General features: G+C 34.4%; 1 protein-coding gene across 1 annotated transcript in view; it reads left to right on the forward strand.

Annotated features, from left to right (window-relative positions):
- Positions 1 to 20,649, forward strand: part of Sec6 (Exocyst complex component Sec6) — a 347,920-nt gene that overhangs the window by 288,423 nt on the left and 38,848 nt on the right. Inside the window, exon 18 of the mRNA XM_090388448.1 lies at positions 9,066 to 9,221. Within this exon, the coding sequence (XP_090244574.1) occupies positions 9,066 to 9,221 (156 nt within the window). The remainder of the gene's footprint in view (positions 1 to 9,065; positions 9,222 to 20,649) is intronic.

Genomic DNA, 20,649 nt, shown 5'->3' on the forward strand with positions numbered 1-20,649 from the left:
TATTTAAAATATTTCTGGCACGCATTTTAATAAAAATAAAAGGGTGACAAAAAAATAAAATAAAAACTGTTTAAAGTGATTTTTATTCTCATAAGCAGTATTTATTATAAATATCTAACAGATTTATTTATGCGTCATTCATTTAAAAAATAATAACAATATTATTATAATATTTGAAACATGCTTCGTCAAAAATATCACAAATTAGAATAATTTTAATTATAAATAAACAACATTTTTTTATTAAATTAACAATAATATATTACAGACAGACACGCTGCTTTTATATGTACAGATTACAATTTTATTTTGCGAGCTTTGAGTGATGAAAAGTCATCAATAATATTGTCTAAATTTATTTGATTACATGTGGTCCTCTCAATTGATAAAATGGCCATAGCAGATAATTTTTCTTGGCTTAATGTTGCCCGTAAATAGTTTTTAATCAATTTCAGCTTGCTGAAACCTCTTTCACATGTTGCAACTGTCAAATCGTTTAGAATCGTTTCCCAACTTGGAAGTGGCATTAAGAATATATTTAATATTCTTAAGTGGCATTAAGAATATTAAATATATTCTTAATGCCACTTCCAAGTTGGGAAACGATTCTAACAGTTCATATTCATGAATAATTTTCAACAAATCCAAGCTAGTGGTGGAACCTACGTTTGGCAAAATAGTTGTACCATGCTTTTTCAAACTTGCTATTTATGATGAAATTTTTTACAGCATTTTAAATCTTCATTGTATTTAATGCATGATCTGCAGCTGCTTTTTGTAATTCGGTGACAGTCATAGATTCAATTTTTGCACCAGAGAGAAAATTGAAGCCTGTGGCTATATCGTTCAGTTTTTCGTACCTCCAGGTTAGCTAACATATGAATGTATCTAAAGCCTCATTTATTTCTATTTGATATGCCATTTTAGCGGATAAATCAATTCTCTCATTGCAGGCTTCGTCAAATTGGAACATTTTTGCTCCTCTTTTTCTTTGTTTTTTTTTTTTTTTTTTTTTTTTAATTCTGTTATATTTTTGCATTTAGCAATATCGGCAAGGTCTTCAAAATGTAGTAGTAGTAGTAGTAATAATAGAGGCATGTGATGCAAGAAAGCGAGCTTATGTAGCATCAGCCAAAAAAAAAAAAACAATTTCACACAACCATTCCCTCTAAAAGTTTGTCTAATTCCTTCTTGAATTTATTTAGTAGGAACTAGACAACTTCCACAATGATAGATGGAAGTTTGTTCCAGCAATTAACCACCCCCTGGCTAAAGGCAAATTTCAGCACATCTACTCTACAACTGTCTTTCCTCAATTTGAATTTGTCCCCTCAGGTTTGTAATCTGAGGAAGCAGAAGAATCCCATTAGAATTCAGTGTGCTCAACCCATTCAAGGTCTTATACTCTTCAATCAGATCACCTTGCAGGTGCCTAGTCTCCAGCTGCTGCAATTTGCAGAATTCAATCCTTATTTAGTTTAGTAAGAGGGACTAAAGTGGTCCCCTCACAAGACTGGTGAGGGGACCACTTTGTTCCCCTCACCAGTCTTGTTGCTTTTCTCTGTACATGCTCAAGCAACTCTGCATCCTTCCTAAAATGAGGCCTCCATATCTGTACATGGTACTCAAGGTGTGGCCTGACCATTGCCTTTTGCAAAGGGATGATCACCTCCTTTTCCCTGGAAAATTTCTGTATATCATTGGCAATACCCCATGATCTGCTCTGGCAGCTTGTCTGCATTGCTCAGAAAACTTCATATATGACTGCACAATCACTCCCATGTCTTTTTCATTTTCTACTACCCTAAGTGTAGTACCACACAGTTGGTAAGTTGGTCAAATTCTTTGTGTTCTCTCATTTCTTTTACACATAACACTAGCCCTTTCAACAATTGGGAAGCTCTAGTTACAGTTATATTTTTTTACTGAATGGTTTTATTCATTTTATCTACTTGAGTTAAAATTGAATCCCAAATAGATAAAGTGCATACAAAATTATAATCAGTTTTAGTGAGAATATCGTTAATTTCTCATTGATCAAGTTCTGAAGAAGTTTCTTCCGCCATCTCGTTTAGAACTTGGTGTAATTTTTCAATCTGAGAATGTAAGCTTTGATTGCTGCTGCTCTAGATGTCCAATGCATATCGGTGTGACCCTTAAGAGTTATTTTTAAAACCAACATTAATTTATTTTACTTGCTGGTTGAGCTGGAGAAAAATTTATACAGGGCCTGTACAATTCCAAAAAAAGTTGTAATTATCGGGGTAATGCATGCTGCATGCATGCTTGCCAAATTAAGATTATGTGCCAAGCAGGGAACATAAATTGCAAAATTATTTCTTTTGGAAACAATTGCTTGCACTCCCTTGTATTTGCTCGACATGTTTATCCCATTGTCATATCCCTGGCCACAGGCATTGTTAATATCGATTCCATCATCTTTTAATTTATTTAAAAGTTTACCCACAGAAATTTATTTCTGTGGCTAAACTGCTTCCTGTTTTTTTCTTTTGTTTCAATAAAATCAGTGAAACTTTCCTCTATCGATATTATTATTAGCCATATAGTGCAAGGAAATGCTGCACCAGGCAAAAAAAAAAAAAAAATTCCGAGTTACCCTGAGAGAGAGAGAGAGAGAGAGAGAGAGAGAGAGAGAGAGAGAGAGAGAGAGAGAGAGAGAGAGAGAGAGAGAAAGTAGAAAGGAATCACCAAGAAAGAGAAGAATGATGATATCCAGCTTAGGACCTGTTGTGATTGTCATCAATATACACATACCTTATTATTTGACACACTTTTCCACCATGGGACATGTCTGATGTACAGTCAAAAAGAATAGAATAATATTTTGCCTGTTTAATTTGAGAAATGATTTCAGTACAAACATAGTTACCCAAGAGTGAAATAAATTCATATTGTACTCTGTTGGACAAATAATTAACATAATATGCTTTGTGACTAGAAATATGTTGCTTTAGATTGGGATTATGATGACTTATGAGTTCAATTAAATTTAAAAATAACCCTGCATTATCATTCGCAATTTGTTTATTTGATCCTGTAAGTGGAAGATTATTCTTGGCACAAAACATTATAACATCTAAAATGACTCTCAAAATGGTTCACTATTTTTCTGTTTCAGTTATAATGTTTTCCAAAACATCATATTTGAGTCCACCAGCTTTCAATTTTTTTTATCAACATTTCCATTCTAAAATTGCATTTCGATGATTTGTTGATTTTTCATGATTGACCATTCTGTTAAGGTTTTTCCAATCCTTAAAACCCTTTTTTGGAATTACAGATGTTTGATGCTGATGTGCTTATTCTTTTGTCAAACAAAATGCATGGAAAACAAAATATCATTTTACAAGATTTTGAATACATCAATAAATTCCGTGATACAGTTTCACCATTGGAACATTTTTTTAAAGAATCACTCTTTCGAAAATTTATGGCCATTACATACTGATTCTCGAAAATCTGCATCCTTTCCTTGATCTGGTCCATGCTCTTCCAAAATACATCTAATCTTATCTGATATTACTGGCCATGATGGTGGGTCATTATAATCAATCTTCATTAGATTGGCTTCTTCATTGGTTCCTTGTAAATTTTCTGGAATTTCTTCTTTAAAAGATCCTCAACTGTACATCATTCTGGTCAAGCCAGCCAGCATTAACAGCAAATTGATTTGAGTCAGCTCCTTCATCTGTCCGTTGTACATATCCTGAAATTTCTTCGAAAGGTGGGACTTCCAACTCTTCCTCATTTTCTCTTTGGTTATTTGATTTAATTTCTATCTCTGGCGGTCCTTTTCAAGAGACAGGATTTCTAATTGGTTTTCATTGTCTTCACTTGCTTGTGATCCATTTTCCCTTTCTTCAACCAACTCTGTAAATTGTTGTCCTTCCTTTGATTATCTTCTTCATTGCATTTTTGTTTTTTTTTCCTGCATTCGCTACCACTAAGTTTTTTGATGCCATTTTTACTAGAAAACAAATTTAAATTTATTAAATATTGTATTTTAATTAATTTCAAATATATCCAAACACTTACTTTTCACAGTTAATCACATACCTTCAATAGAGGTAAAGCATTTACACTCGACGACATTGACAATAACTCTGCTGGGACACAAGTAATTGAGGTTATAAAAATGACAACCAGTGGGGCAACAACCATGATGGTACCCCAGATAAAGCTGCCACGCAGAGCTCGGTATCTGTACAGTGGCACAACAAAGATTTTCGTCTTGCAAAAGCAAAATGATAAACAAATTGGAATAATCAAAACATAAATTCGAAAACATTGACAATTATTTAATCTTTCTTTTGGTGCCCCTTTCAGCTTTTAACCTGAGGCAAGAGCCTCATTTGCCTCGTCCTTGGCACAGCTCTGTGTTTGACTGTTAATGATCCTTCTCAGATTGCTGATGAACTGAATGAGTATTTTGCATCTACGTTCACACATGTGGAGTTAATTAGGGAGGGGAACGTGAAACGTTTATTAACCTCTAACAAGGAGCTAAAGGATTTTGTAATAACTGAGAGCAAAGTGGAGGAAAAATTGTTGAAGTTAAACATAAGAAAAGCACCTGGGGTGGAATGGATCTATCCAGTTATATTAAAGGAGGCAGCAAAGGAAGTAAGCAAACCCTTAGCCATAAATGTGAGAGTATCCTTGGATTCATGTGAGAGCATCATGGGAGGACCCTGTGAATGTATCCCCAATTCACAAAGGGAGGTCAAAGGATGACACGAGTAATTACAGATCTGTTAGTTTAACTTCTGTTCCATGAAAAATAATGGAGTCACTGGTTAAAGAAGCATTGCAGGATCTAGACAAGACTGCAGTTATAGTTCAGACACTGCATTGATTTGTTAAGGGGAAATTATGTCTGACAAATTTAATTGGGTACTATGATGTGGCCACAAAGGAACTGGATGCAAAATACAGCAGACTCTTGATTTACCGGGATAGGATTAACTGGGACACTTCAAGACTCTAAATTAAAAAAAAAAAAAAAAAAAAAATCAACCTGAAATCATAAAATTCAAGTAATAACTAGAATAGGTATAAACAGATGTTTTGAAAATCGTAAATGACCGACAAGAAGTGGCATTATAAGTCATCATTAGGAGATTATTGTGCCTATTATCTTGCAACCCTCTCTGTCTTCACACCCATCGCTCAAAAAAAAAAAAAAAAAAATAGTTACTATAAAAAAAATTCCAACATTGCTGACATAAATAAAGAAACAAAATTTGTCCTTTTGTGATGTGACAGAACACAACAATCGAAGTGATGCACTATAACAAACTAAACATTTGTTCCCTCTTTTTTTTTTTTTTTTTTTGTTTAGAAATCGTGAAATTGGTGGGCAAATGCAAGAGAATTAGACAAAACCTAGAAATTATTCAAAAGTTTGAAAGCGGTGCAACCGTTAAATCTCTAAAGAATCATTATAATGTTAGTGACCAGACCATATGCGTAGTTTTAAAAAATAAAGGGAAGCTAAATAAAAGGTCGATTTTTAAATCTAATGATTTAAAATCGACATTGTAAAAAATAAAGGGAAGCATCGTATTGGACACACAAGTAGTACATAGTAAGTTTTTTTGTTTTTTTATATATCGCCATACTTTTTACGTAGGTTTCTGAACATTTTTCGATACAATAAGTCCCCGACTTACATTAAGTTTTTTATATATTTTTTATACAACTGAAGATTTCAGTGAAGGGGACACACATTTTACTATAATAACTTAAAAACCCACAGAATTCCAGCTATTTATATTATCACAAATGCAATAAGATCGATTTTACTACCTGTAATTAGATGCTCTAACAGAAAAGCCCAGTAACCCGGAAAGTGCAAATTGTTTTTTATTGTTTTATGTCAATGATGTCCAGAAATGTGTTTTAGTAAAATGTGAGCTCGCGCAGGGTGATAATAGTGAGTTTTCGCCTTAACCCTGTGAAGTTCTTTTCAGAAAATTTAATTTTGACTGTTATCATGGTACTACTAAAAGAATAAGTGACAGCGGTACTAGTAAATCTATCAAGAAAAGGAAAACAATTGAGTTGGATCAGAAAATTAAAATAATAAGGATGTATGAAAATGGCCAAACATTAACAAGTATCATGTGGAATTCAGATTTGTCAGTGGCAACAGTGAACAAAATAAAGGAGAAAGGCAGAATACGAGAAGCGGTGAAGCGATCAGCACCAATGAGATCAACTATAATAACCAAGGCTACAAAATACAGATCAGTTTTTACAGTTCAATAACATTCGTTTTTTTTCTTCCTTTTATGTTTTCTTTTCTTATGTTCCACTCTGGCTACTTCACCCGCTGTCCCCAGATAAAGTTTTTAATTGAACTAATTAAAAATATATAACTAATTTTCTTCATTCTTCTCAGGATATTATGTGGTTTTTGTAATTTTGGCATATCAGGAATATAGTAACAATATTTTTTAGTCATTCCCGAGTTACGTAAAACTTGACTTACATAAGAAGTCCGGGAACGTATCTCTTACATATGTCGGGAACTTACTGTATATTTGGATTAACTGAGAAATTGATTATCGGGGAATTTTTTTTTTACCATCTATCCCAGAAAATTGAGTCTACTGTATAATTTTAATATCATATACTTGGATTTGCATATGGAAGACTACTGTGCAAATTGGAGTGGTATGGCATTAAGGATAAGATGCTGCTATCAATAAAGGATGGTTGAGTGGGAGAAGGCAGAGAGTGATAATCAAAGAACACTGCTCTTCATGGAATAATGTTATTAGTGGAGTCCCCCAAGGGATCGGTGCTGGACCCATTTTTTTTTTTTTTTTCTATATTTATCAGTGATATTGATGAAGGTTCAATAATCATCAATGATATTGATAAATGTAAAGTACTGCATATGGGTAGTAGTAATCCCAGAGTAACTTAAACAACTGTGTGGTACTACACTCAAGGTAGTAGAAAATGAGAAAGACCTGGGGTTAATTGTGCAGTCAGATATGAAGTTCTCTGAGGAATGCAGACATGCTGCCAGGATAGCTCATGGGGTTTTGTCAATGTTTAATGGGAATTTTGTTAGCAGGGATACCATTGCATAAGGCAATGGTCAGGCCATATCTTGAGTACTGCATACAGGTCTGGGGGCTTCATTTTAGGAATGGCATGGAGATGCTGGAATGAGTATAGAGTAGGACAACGAAATTGGTGAGTGGAAGAAAGGGGTGCTCTTATCAAGAAAGGCTTCAGTTTTGCAGTTGTAATATCTGGAAACTAGGCACCTGTGAGGTGATCAGATTGAGATGTTTAAGGCTTTGAAGCTTGTTGGCCTCGCATCAGTGGGCAGGTGGGTGATATAGTGAGTAATAACTCAGTTAAGAAGTTTAACTCCACGCTATGAGAGATATCAGATGGTGTCCAATAATAAAGTCTGAAAAGGGTTTAGGGCTGAAAGCCTTGAACTACGGCAAATTTACTACATGAACAATTTAGTTCAAAGCATTGTTTTCATAGTAATCACCAAAGTAGGTGAAATGGCATTGTTTTGTTACATCATGCCTTCACAAGTTGCCTGTTATTGCACTACCTTGAATATGCAACACTTCCCCAGTAAAGAAGACTGATTACTTATTTTTGGCAGATACCACCATCCAGATGGCACTGTTTTTATTCTTTACTATCACATACCATCTGGCATCTCTCATATTGTGGAGTTAAACTTCATAACTGGGTTGTTACACATTGTATCGCCAGGGTACGTACTCACCTGCTAATGAGAGGTCAACAAACTTCGGAACGGTGCTGTCTGGGTGGTGGTTTGTGCTGAGAATAAGTAACATTAGTATTCTCTACTGGGGAAGTGTTGTTTATTCAAGGTAATGTCATTACCAGACAATTCAATATGAGATGTAATCACCATCTCATATTGAATGAGATGGTGATTTCGTCTTAGTTCATAGTAAATCACCTACTTTGGTGATTTACTATGAACTAAAATGATGCTCTGTGCTGACTTGTTTGTCTAGTAAATTTCCAGTAGTCTGTGGCATTCATATCTAAACCCTTTTTCAGTCTTTACTATTTACAATTAAAGTCATGTACAGTATTTCATTATTTTAAGTTCAGTATTTACATTTTAAAACTAATATTAAAATACATCACATATCAAAAATGTAAAAGGTTTAAAAACATAAAAAATGGGTTCTTTTGATTGCAATATTCTGCTTTTATGAACCTAAAAACAAACTGGTAGCAGTCTCTTTAAGTAACAAATTACTTAGATATGTTTAATATATATGATCTCCATGAACATAATAATAATGTACTTTTTATTTGATATGCTTTAAAACATTTTGTTGCGTTGATAAGTTGAATGTTATTGGGAAATTTCTTTCCTTGCCATCATTATCATTTTAGTTCATAGCAGTCAAGCATTTTGAATCATACGACAATAAAGATTCGAAAATTGGGTAGATTATGGAGCACCTCATGCTGTCGGGAGCAGTCATTTTCAGCATCTGTTATGACAGCGTCATAGAGATCAGTTTGATGACCATCATGTTAAAAGTTTAAAGTTCTGCACTTGCTATTTCTGCCCTATGAATAGTGCTGGCATGTTCTCACAGCCAGTCTTTCAATCTTTTTGCTTCACTGATGGAAATCACATTGTAATCCTGACAATCCTGTGAAATCCACTTGAATTTGATTCCTGAATTTTTCACTAGCTGTATGTGCAATTTAATATAACTTCTGAACTAATTATCTTATTATAAAATGAAACATATTTATATGATCAGAACAATAAAAAGTATAACTTGATCACATATTAAAAATCACAAAAATTTAATAAAAGATAAACTGTTTTGCTGGAGGAGCTCAAAAAATGTGACCATTAATTCAGTCAACTTTCACTTCTCTTAACATCAATTAAGATGTGCAAGTGAATGGTGATTTCCTGTAGCATTTAATTGTAAATGCCTTTATATATAAATATATATATTACTAGAAATAAATATTACCACTAATGTAAATTAATTTAATAGGCTGTTATCTGGAAGTAACACTGTGGATGTTATTTCTGCAACTCTTGAGGACTACAGCCATGATTATTCTCACTTAACTCCTATGAATTTTAACTCTCTCATTGATGATATTCACGCTAAAGTAGCAAAAATGTATATTTCATCTATCTTTCAGAGGTAGGTAGGTTTCACCATTATGTTTATTTTTCAGTATAGATCTTAAGTTTTTCTATCAGAACAATAAAAACTATAACTTGATCACATATTAAAAATCACAGAAATTTAACAAAAGATAAACTGCTTTGCTACAGTTTGGTGACTGAGTTTGTAACAGCATATACATTATTATGAGAATGAAAACTAGTTATAACTATATTTGTAAAGTTGTGTGTTTTTATTCTCATTAATGTTTACTAACTATAAGGAGACCTTCAAACAATATATTAGAATCCCCATTTTCACAATTTCAGTTTATCTAATGTATCAGTTTCAGAATTGGATCAGCATATGAGCAGTAGGCATAGATTATTCATATTTGTGAAAAATTATCAACCCTCCCCCAAGACTTATTGGAAGAGAGAGAGAGAGAGAGAGAGAGAGAGAGAGAGAGAGAGAGAGAGAGAGAGAGTCTATGGAGTGTTCTGAGTGTGAAAATCTTTTGAGGCTATAATCACATGGTTAACTCTATGGAATTCCCATTTTCTTGCATGGGAGCTGATCTATAAATCTCACATATACCTTTAAGGGATTCTAAATGGCTATTGGGCTATTCCATGTGTACAGTGGGAATCACACAACCTATTCACAGAGATTAGCCTTGCAAGTAGGTTGCAAATATTCTTAGAGAAATCCTCATTTATGTAGCAACTTAATGTGGCAGTAATATAGGATGAGTTGCTATTCACCTGAAATTGTTTACCTCATGTTTAATGAGAGTGCTGAATTAAAAATGCAGAAGTGATCAAGCAACTGTTAATCAAGACTTGTGGATAGCATTGAAGAGCAGTGCTATTTGATGATCTGCATGTGTTAATTGAGACTTGTGGATAGGTTAAACAGCAGTGCTTTGTGACTGGATACCTTGGTTTTCATTACATGTTTTCATAGATAAAAGTCTGCACTTCTGTAAATAGCATTATTTTTACTTCATTTAAGAGCAATATACAATATGCTCATGCTTAGAGTTCAGTTTTATCTCCTTCCTTCAACATGATTAGAAGGAAAGGGGCAAAAATAGCTTACAAAAAACTGCAGGCAAACTTGTGATATGAATTGTGGTAAGCATTCCACATGCAGGTATTGTGTGAAAGATGAGTAAAATGACTTCACACATAGATGTTGCTGAGAACAACTTGTGCTTCCAATTTTTTATTTTGTTTATAAAAAGAAAATAGAAAAAAATACTATTTTCATGAGAGGATTGGGATTGTTCAATATTCTGAATTTATTTATCAGCTCATCTGGTATTCTATATATAACATTTATTCTGATCATCCTTTGACAATAGGAAAACTAATGGATATTTTACGTATAATTTAAACTTAAAATCAGTTGTGACCATTCAATTTTACTTAGATAGCTAATATTCTATGGTTTAATACTTTCATGCTTAGAATGGGGATTATTTATTAAACTGAAGATTTATATGAACCATATATACAGTCGGTCCTCGTATAACACGTGTTTACATTACACGAATTTGATCATACACGATTTATAAATAGGGGAATGATATCTTATATAACACGAACCGAATTCGCTTATGCACGATTCGCCTTTGTGTTTACAAGAAATGGCAGTCGAACGCGGAATCACCCCCAACCGAACGCAACACGATAGGAATGAAGAAGATTCTGAAAATGTATTTATATGTTTTATATCAGTGAAGGGGAACCACATTTCACCATAATAACGTAAAAAACAACACAATTCCAGCTATCGATATAATCGCAAATGCAATTAGATGGAGTTTACTACCAGTTTATAACAGATTCCACTAGCAGAAACGAAACTGGAAATTGTTTTTATTGTTTTATGGTAGTAACCCCCAGAAATGTGCTTTAGTAAAATGTGAGGTGTTAATAGTGTATCTCAGCCTTTACGGTGTTGTTTATTCAGTTGCTATACGCGCGCAGCTTTGTTTATGTGTATTAAGCGTGCCTCCTCGTTTTGTAATTGCGCTTTATTCCCTAAAAATTAGTAAAATATTTAAGAGGTGTGAAAAGGAATCGTCCTGGCGAAGACACTGTAGATTCAGAGAGAGAGAAAAAAAAAGCAATGTCGATAAACAGAGGCGGACTGGATCAAAAATTCTTACCCGTGAAAATTTATAGTGGCCTCGTACTACGGTTTAAGGCCAAAATCACACCGGCCTCCGGCCCACCGGGGTTTCCCGGGTAAGGCTTATGGCCAGCCCGCCTCTGTCGATAGAGAAAAAAATGTGAAATTTAGGGAACGCTTTGAGCGAAATGAAAGACCATGTGATATTGCATGTGCTACAGACCTAAATGAGGCAACGCCGAGAATTACAAAGAATGCGGAGAAAATAAAAACAGCTTTCATAGCGGGAACAACTCAAAGTGTAATTAAAATCCATTAGATTAAGACACAAGAATTGGAAGAGATGCAACGGTATCAACTGTTTGGATAGAAAATCAAACAAAAAACAAGTTTGCTTACGATAGAAGCAAAAGCATTAGCAATATTTTATTACGTAATAGTCGTAATAAAATACGTAAGATTTTATTACGACTTACGTATTATAATTTATACTTACGTATTACGACTATTTTATTTAATATAATAATTTTTTACGAATAAAATACGTATTTTATTCGTAAAAAATACTTTTTTAGTATTAAAAAATACTAAAAATACTTTATTATAATATAATATATTATTTTTATTACGTATTTTAATCGTTATAAAATACTTATGTATTTTAAAATTACCCGATTATTTATTGTGTTTGGTAATGATTTGGTTCCAAATGTGTGTTCAATCTTGGGTGGTCGGCACCTAACCCCACTTTTCCCATAGGGCCTGTTGTTTATATTGCACGATTTTGCATTGCACGAGGGTTTCTAGGAACACAACTATCGTGCTATACGAGGACAGACTGTACTTGGGAACCACATAAAAGCAAATTCTTGGAAAATAAGCAAAAAATTCCTAGACAGAAAATTGTAGAATGTTGATAAAAAAAAAAAAAAAAAAAAAAAACCCCTTCAAGTAGCTAATCTAATTAATATTCTCCTATAATAAAGGAGTGCTGGATGAACTGGAGCAAAGATGAAATTATTAAATCTTAGATTAAAAATAAATTAACAGTATAAGTTGAAGAAAAATGAAGAAAAAGAAAAGGGTGCTGCTGGCCACTGTGTCATCACTTAAAGAAAGCTGTCTTTTGTTGCATTTGAACACACATTGGTCACCACTTGATGCCAACTACATTGAACATAGCTAGTCTTATGCTGTGTGCAGATTTGAATGATAAACTAGTAATTACTTAACAGGCTGAAGGCAATGAAAATAGTGGGAAATCTCTTCCATTTCATTATAGAAGTATACATTAACATGTTGTTGCATCTGATACATATAAAAATTCAACTCAAGTGCTATGCTATAATGCATATAGGCAGTCATTTTTAAGCAGTTAGTGTACACGGTCAGTGTAAAAGTAATAGCACACAAAATGAACTGATCGAATCTGTCGGCACACGGCTCTGCACTACTAACATCAGTGATTAATTTTTGTTTATATAGCTTGGTACACAGTTTTATTTGTTTTTTGCTTCTGTTGATGTTAGTTTATGTACATAGAATGGAGTTTTTTTCTGATTTATAACTCAAGCCTTAAAGTAATTTTTTGCTTTTAGCTATGAATTCCATACTTTTACTTTCAACCATTATTTACAAATGTTTGAGATATTGAGGATTTCAGAATGTTGTCATTTCTCAACATTCTGAAATCAGACCTTGCTCACCAACTGACCAAGGAGTCAGCTGTTGGTGCGCAATGCGATGGTCAAGGGCATCCCACATATTTGATCGGATTTAAGTCTGGTTATCATGCTGGCCACAACAGTCATTAGGTATCTTCAATTTCAAGATATTCCTCCACCACTCAAGTTCTATGTGCATTTGAATTGTGATTCATGAAAAGAAAACCTGAGCCAACTGCCCCCCCCCCCCCAATCGCACATAGGGTTTGAGGATCTGTTCTCTGTACCTCTGCACAATTGCAGTACCCCGCATCGTAAATATGAAAAGGGGGTGCAGCTGTTGATCATTATTCCACCACAAGCACCCCTTTCTCTGACATTGGAGGGATGGTATTGCATTCCTCGTCTCCAGATTGTTAGACAAATATAGGACCATGCTGAAGAAATACTGCAAGTTAGGTCACAATGTCTAGATAGAAGGAATCTGTTTTGTAGAGATGGGATATATTTAAACAAAGGTGGTGCAAGAGTTTTTGCCAGTATTATTGAGGATACATTAAAGGTTTAGGGAAACTGCTAGTTTGGGGGGAACAAGGGTAATATGGATACATGTTTATCTGATAATATTGGTCAAATTAATGCTTGCACATACCTCAAGAGTTCTTGAGGTATGTGCAAGAGTTCTTTGTTACTGCAACAGAACATATTAGTAAGATGTTCTGAGGGCAGAAACGTTTCAAATGAGCAGGCAGCTAATATCAGGGAAGCAAGCTTAAATAACTTTAAGGGGTGTGTCAGGATAGTTAACTTTACAAGAACATTAAGTCATAATTGCTTATATATAATGTCAGAAGTGTCAGCAAAAAAAAATGAGTGAATTCAAACTGCTGGTTAGGACAAGTAACGCTAATATAATAGGGCTTATGGAAATGTGGTGCCAGTCGGAGATAGGGGATGACGAGTTTCAGTACTGTATGTATAACGTATTTAGGAAGGATAGGGAAGATAGAGGAGGAGGTGGTGGGGTCATGCTTCTTGTTATCGAAAGCTTCTTGATATCAAAAGCAGCCTGAGCATGACGAAAGCCTTTCTGGATTCAGACATTTCACATGCTAATATAGAATCTGTATGGTGTGAGATAGTTGGAAGCAAAGGTATAATGAGAGTGGGAGTTATCTATAGGCCAGGTGATTGTGAAGATTATGATGAGAGCCTCTACATGCAAATGGAATGAACAAGTAAGTGTGGATATCTTATTATGTGTGATTTTAATTTGCCTCTAATTAATTGGAGCAAATGGGAGGGAAACTCCACATGGGGAACAAAATTTTTAAATCAACTAGATGATTGCTATTTGTATCAACATGTCAGGGAATGTACTAAGGAAAACAATACTCTAGACCTCATCATCACCCATGAACCAGATGACATAATAGGGCTGACAGTACAGGAACCAGTAGCACGAAGTGATCACGGTGTTCTACTGTGGACGATGAAGAGAGAGAGGTAGCAATAGTTAAAGGCAAAGGAATGGGTTATAACTTCAGGAAAGAAAATTAGGATGGCTTAAGGTGCTACATGGCCTCTATTAACTGGATAGATGTCTCACAGAGAGAGAGAATGCCATTGAACTACGGTTTGCCTTTAAAACATTAATCACAGAAGCCTTGAATGCATATATATCATTAAAAAAATACTCCAAGAGAAAGATTCCAAGTTGGATGAATAATGAAGTTGCCAGATTACTTGAGCAGAAAAAGAGCATGGAAAAGTTACAGAGCAATAAAAAGTGCAGAAGTGTATAACAGCTACAAATTGATCTGTAATAGTGCCACAGAAAAGGTTAGGCTAGCAAAGGCAGATTATGAGAAATCACTGGCAAAGAGGGGGGATAAAGAATTCTTCACATATAAATGCAAAGAGAAGAACAAACAAGATTATACTCTTATGTAATGGACGTGGGATAGTATTAGATACCCCAGCTGAAGTTGCAGATGAATTCAACAGTTACTTTGCATCGATATTTACAGAAGAAAAACCCTTTATGTCAATGAGAAATCCTGAGAGTGAAGTTTAAAAAAATGTAATTAATGATGTTGAAAATTCTCATGTTTATTTAATAAAAAAACTTGAGCCTACAGGCCAGTAAGGCTCCTGGGGTTGTTGGCATATACCCTATAATCTTAAGGGAGGCGGCAAGTGAATGCTTGTTTGTTTGTTTGTTATTTGGTTTTTAGGAGCATTAGCAACTAAGGCCATATTGCTCCGGGATATATGCGGTGGTCATTCCTTGACCTTTCTGCATCCTCCGTATTTCGTGGTCACAGGCTCACACCCTGGTCTAATCAAGAAGAGTGTGCTACACACTGCTGCTCCTGCCCACCTGGCTACGGAGGCGCCGCAAGTGAGTGCATTGAACCATTAAGGCTAATTATGGACTTGGGAATGATTCCGTTGGATCTGAAAAGTGCCAATGCATCTCCAATACATAAGGGTGGGTCTAAGAGTGAAGTGGGAAATTACCAGCCGGTTAGTCTAACAGTAGTAGGGAAAATCATGGAGACAATGATCAAAGTTGGAATTCAGGATCATTTAGATAGAAATGGAATTCTGAAGGATACTACTCAGCATGGTTTTGTAAAGGGAAAATCATGTTTAACTAATCTGGTTAGCTATTTTGACAGGGTCACTCAAGAGACCTTGTCAAACTTTGGGAATAATTTTGACATTGTGTTTATTTAGATTTCAGCACATTTGACTCAGTCCCACATGAGCATTTACTCATTTACCCATTATTTCATTTGACTCAGTCCCACATGAGCAGTTACTTTATAAGCTGGAACAGGTTGGAATCACAGGGAAAATCCTTAGATGGATAGCTGGATGGCTTCAGGGCAGGAGGCAGAGGGTTGTGATAAATGGTTATTTCTCAGATTGGGTTGAAAGAAGTGGAGTTCCCCAAGGATCAGTATTGGGACCACTGTTGTTTTTGATTTTCATAAATGACATCAATGAAGGGATAGAGGCTGTGATGCGTAAATTTTCAGATGATGTAAAGATTGGTAAAGTAGTTAATAATCACTGCCAAGCAGAGCTTTTGCAGAATGACCTAGATAGACTTCAGGGATGGTCAGAAAAATGGCAGCTATGCTTTAATCCAGCAAAATATAAGGTATTGCACCTGGGGAACAGTAACCCTAAAGTAACTTATACATTTGGCGGAGTTGAACTAAAGCCGGTAGTGGAGGAAAGAGTTTTATGTTATGACTTGGGTATTATGATATGGTCAGACTTTTAAGATTGAGGTGTTTAAGGCTCTGAGGGGCATAAGCAAAATGAATGAGGGCGAAATTTTCATGGTTATAAATGATTCTAGAACTAGGAGCCATAATTTCAAATTACAGTGGGGGGGGGGGAGATGTTTAGACTGGATCGTAGGAAGTTTTATTTTAGCCAGTGAGTTATAAATTACTGGAATAAGTTACCTACGTGGGTGGTAGAGGCCCACAGTTTGGGGAAATTCAGAGGTCAACTGGATAATTACCTACGGGAGGAGGGAAATGCTTAAGTTGTCCATTTCCCTCTCTCTTATTTATTAATTATTTTTTTATTCTTATTATTATTTTATTTAATTTTTTTGTTATTTTATTATTATTTTATTTAATTTTTTTGTTATTTTATTTAATTTTTTTTGTTATTATTTAATTTTTTTATTTTTTTATTTTATTATTATTTTATTTAATTTTTTATTTTTTGTTATTTTATTATTATTGTTATTTATTTATTTTATTATTATTGTTATTTATTTATTTTATTATTATTTTTATTTTTTTGGCTGGTGTAGCATAAAGCCATAGGCTTCCTTGCACCATGTGGCCATTACTAATACTAATAACATCTGGAATCTGTTTGTAGGCTAAAATGTGACTCATCCGAGAACAGAACTGTACCCTATTTGTCAGGGCACTAAGTCACGTGTTCATGGCACCAGTTGTGACAGGCTCTGCAGTGGTTTAGGGTTAATGGAATACAAACCACTAGCTTCCTTGTGTAGAGTCACTTGAATTGAGCCTTCTTAACACAGTCTGGTTGGAAATATTTTCACCTGCGACCACAGAAACCTCAAAAGATAGTCGAAGACAGGACATTGTAGGGTTCTATTTTGCTGTTAGAGTCAGATAGTGGTCTGTTCTGGTTGACTAGGCCTTGAGCGACTTGGCCAGCTCTTCTTGTAATGGTTCCTATTTCCTGAAACTGCATCCATAGTGTATGGCACATTAAGCCAACGTGCCACCTGCGATTGCCCAGCTTCAAAACTTACTGCAGATGGATGAATCCAATGGCCCATCATCTCAAAGAATCATTGAAATGACAGTGATGCTATCCTGAGTGCTGGAGATGTGGCTACTCCACTGAGCAAGTCGAAAAACGGGAATGAAGTTATGTGGTCACAAGCTATGTATTTATGGGCATGAATAATTTTTTGCTTTTATTCATACAAACATGAATAATTTGCATAATGTGTGGCTCTGTAAGGTGGTAGATCGATTTCTGTTGGATACTTGGAATTTGCTTGCCAGGATGCTGATTATATCAAATATTTGCCTTTGGCAACATTGTTCATAATAAAATATTCGTGAAAAACATTTTGTTCTGCTAATTTTACCAAGCTAATTCTGCTAATTTTGCCAAGTGTACAATAAATCACTGATTATAGAAATTATCAGGAAGATATTAAACATTATAAATATTTTTACATTTAAAAATTTATTTATTAGCGTAACACAGCATTTCCCAAACTTTTTTTAGTCAAGGAACACTTTTCATCTCACAATATATTTATGGAACACTTACAAAATACAAGTTTAGTGGGAGCCAAAGAACTGTTTGTTAATATTTTATTATATACAACATACCTGCATCAGGAGCATCTTTATTTCCAACACATGTAAAGCCGAAATTCAAATAACTGTCGTCATACTTTTGTTTTGGTCTTTTATTAGTTGGTTCCTGTTTTTTCAAGTTGGATTTTTGGGGAACATAAGGCTGTGATTGTTCATCCTCACTTTGAAGTGTGACCATATTGTGTTTGTTTTCATCAACTACAGTTGCAAATACTAAAAGTACTTGCTTCTTGTTTTAAAGTTACTTTTTTCAACCACAAATCCATGGTTATTTATTTTAATAATAATATTTCGAAATACTGATAATTATCAAAAAAAATTTATACAAAGAAGTGAGTGTAGTTACGATATCGGTTTGCTTCCCCCTCTCCTTTAACCCATGTACTCCACGCTAAATCGCATATGAATGGCATATTAGATTACTATATTGCTACTTTTTCATAGTTGTCATTACTTTTCTGCATATATGCAAAAGCCCACCAAAATAAAGTGTTTCACTGTGTATTTCATTATTAGTCTGTGTCAGTACATTAATAACCGAAAAAAAATTATGTTAAAATTTATGATACAAAAGTGTTGTACGCTACAAATATGCAAAATTTATTTATTTATTTATTATTTTTTTTTAAATTATTAATTACGATTTTTCACAGAACACCAATGTTCTGCAGAACACACAGTTTGGGAAACGCTCGCTTAGCACATGGTAATTTAAAATTAGTCTTTAGAAATTACTATAAAAGAATGTAAAATATCAAACTGAAATAAATTGTTGAGTGTTTGCATATTCTATAAATATATATATAATTGATCAATGCTATTCTTAGTATAAAGCAATTGTGATGGGAGTTATATGTTTCTGTAGTGTGGTGAGTTTATATCTTAATCATTATTCATTGGTTTAGTAATCTCCTAATATACAAACATTCAGTCTTACAAACAAGAATTTTTGACATTCCAAATTTGATTAATGAAATCAAAGCTTACAAACTTACAATCTGATAAATTTTTTCTTAACTTAACAATTCCACATCATGAACAAGAATGAAATACTTTCAGTATTTATGCATATAATAGACAATAAACATCCAATATTTGTGGTTTGTTTATTCATTGGTTATATATTTGTACAGGGTACATATTTTACTATTGCAGTTTTGATTATTTGTAGGTAGTTTCTCTGCAAGACTATTTTTCATTATTAACATATGTATATACTTGTATATATGCTGAAAGTGTAGTTATGCCGCAGAGGTATAGATGGGATCCTCATACAAGGATCCCATCTATACCTCTGCAGCATAACTATGTAAAGGAGGTTATTGTATGACGTGGGACACTGATCCAATGGATCAGTGTCCCATGTCATACAATAACCTCCTTTACGTGTGGAAGAATTCTTTACTGTTTTGTGAGAATTCTTCTATGTCAGTTAGTGCTTGCTGCTAAAGTACAACATTGCTGACTGACAGAGAAGAATCTCTAGATGAAATTAAATTAGTGACTTGGAACATATACTCAGGGAAGCTGCTGCTCAATGTGGTGGATGACTTGAAAGGTATCTTATTGTCTCAAGTAAGGACATGTCTAAGGCTCATGCTGACATGGTATTTGATTTGGATCCTTAAAGGAGTGTAGTAACATAACTCTTCAGAGACCTAGTAAGAAAGATGAAGAAAATGTCCATAAGTTTTTTTTTAAAAAGGAACATTGCAAGTATCACTGCTACTCTCATTATCTTTTGAGTGTTATCAGTTTATTATTCTTTTGCATTTTATTTTTTATTTATTTTTCTAATAATCATGCATATTTATATTCTTGTGGATTCTTACTGATAATAAAAATTCACTTTGATTTCCACAAGGAAGGTCCAACTTAACCCCCCTTTCTTGATCTTAATATTCACAGTGATTTCTAATAATGTAATCCCCTATGAATATTAGGTGTGTTGTATATACTGTACATATACAATAGATTATAGTGCAGTGCAGTGCATTTTTTTTGTAAAATCATAATATTTGTATGTTAGCATTAGTAGAGGCATATGATGCAAGAAAGCAAGCTTATGCAGCTTCAGCCAAAAAAAAAAAAAAAAAAAAAAAAAACCCCTCTCCCATTTCACCCATCCATTCACTCCAACTGTTTGTCTAGTTCTGCCTTGAACTTATTTAAGTTGTTGACCTCCATTACAACAGATGGAAGTTTGTTCCAACTATAAACCACCTGCTGGCTAAAGACAAATTTCCGCACATATATTCTACAAATCTCTTTCCTCAATTTGAATTTGTCTCCTCAGGTGAGTAATCTGAGCAAGTGGAAGAATCCCATTATCATTAAGCTTGTTCAAACCATTCAAGACCTTATACACCTCAATTAGATCACTTCACAGATGCCTAGTCTCCAGAAGCTGCAATTGCAGAACTTAAGCCTTTCTTGGTAAGACCAACCCTTTATTCCACTCAAAAATCTTGTTGCCATTCTCTGTACTCGTTCCAGCAACTCTGTTTTTCCTAAAATAAAGCCTCCAGACCTGTATGCAGTACTCAAGGTGTGGCCTGACCATTGCCTTTTTCCAAGGGACAATCTTATCCCTGCTCGCAAAATTCTTGTATATCATTGGCAAGACACCATGACATACTCTTGCAGCCTGTCTGCACTACTCAGAAAACTTCATATCTGACTACACAATTACCCCAGGTCCTTTTCATTCTCTACTATCCTGAGTGTAGTACCACCCAGTTGATATATTACTTTGGG

The sequence above is a fragment of the Mastigoproctus giganteus genome, chromosome 14 (genome assembly GCF_048544385.1).
Source record: "Mastigoproctus giganteus isolate SK-2022 chromosome 14, ASM4854438v1, whole genome shotgun sequence".
Classification (NCBI taxonomy): Eukaryota; Metazoa; Arthropoda; class Arachnida; order Uropygi; family Thelyphonidae; genus Mastigoproctus; species Mastigoproctus giganteus.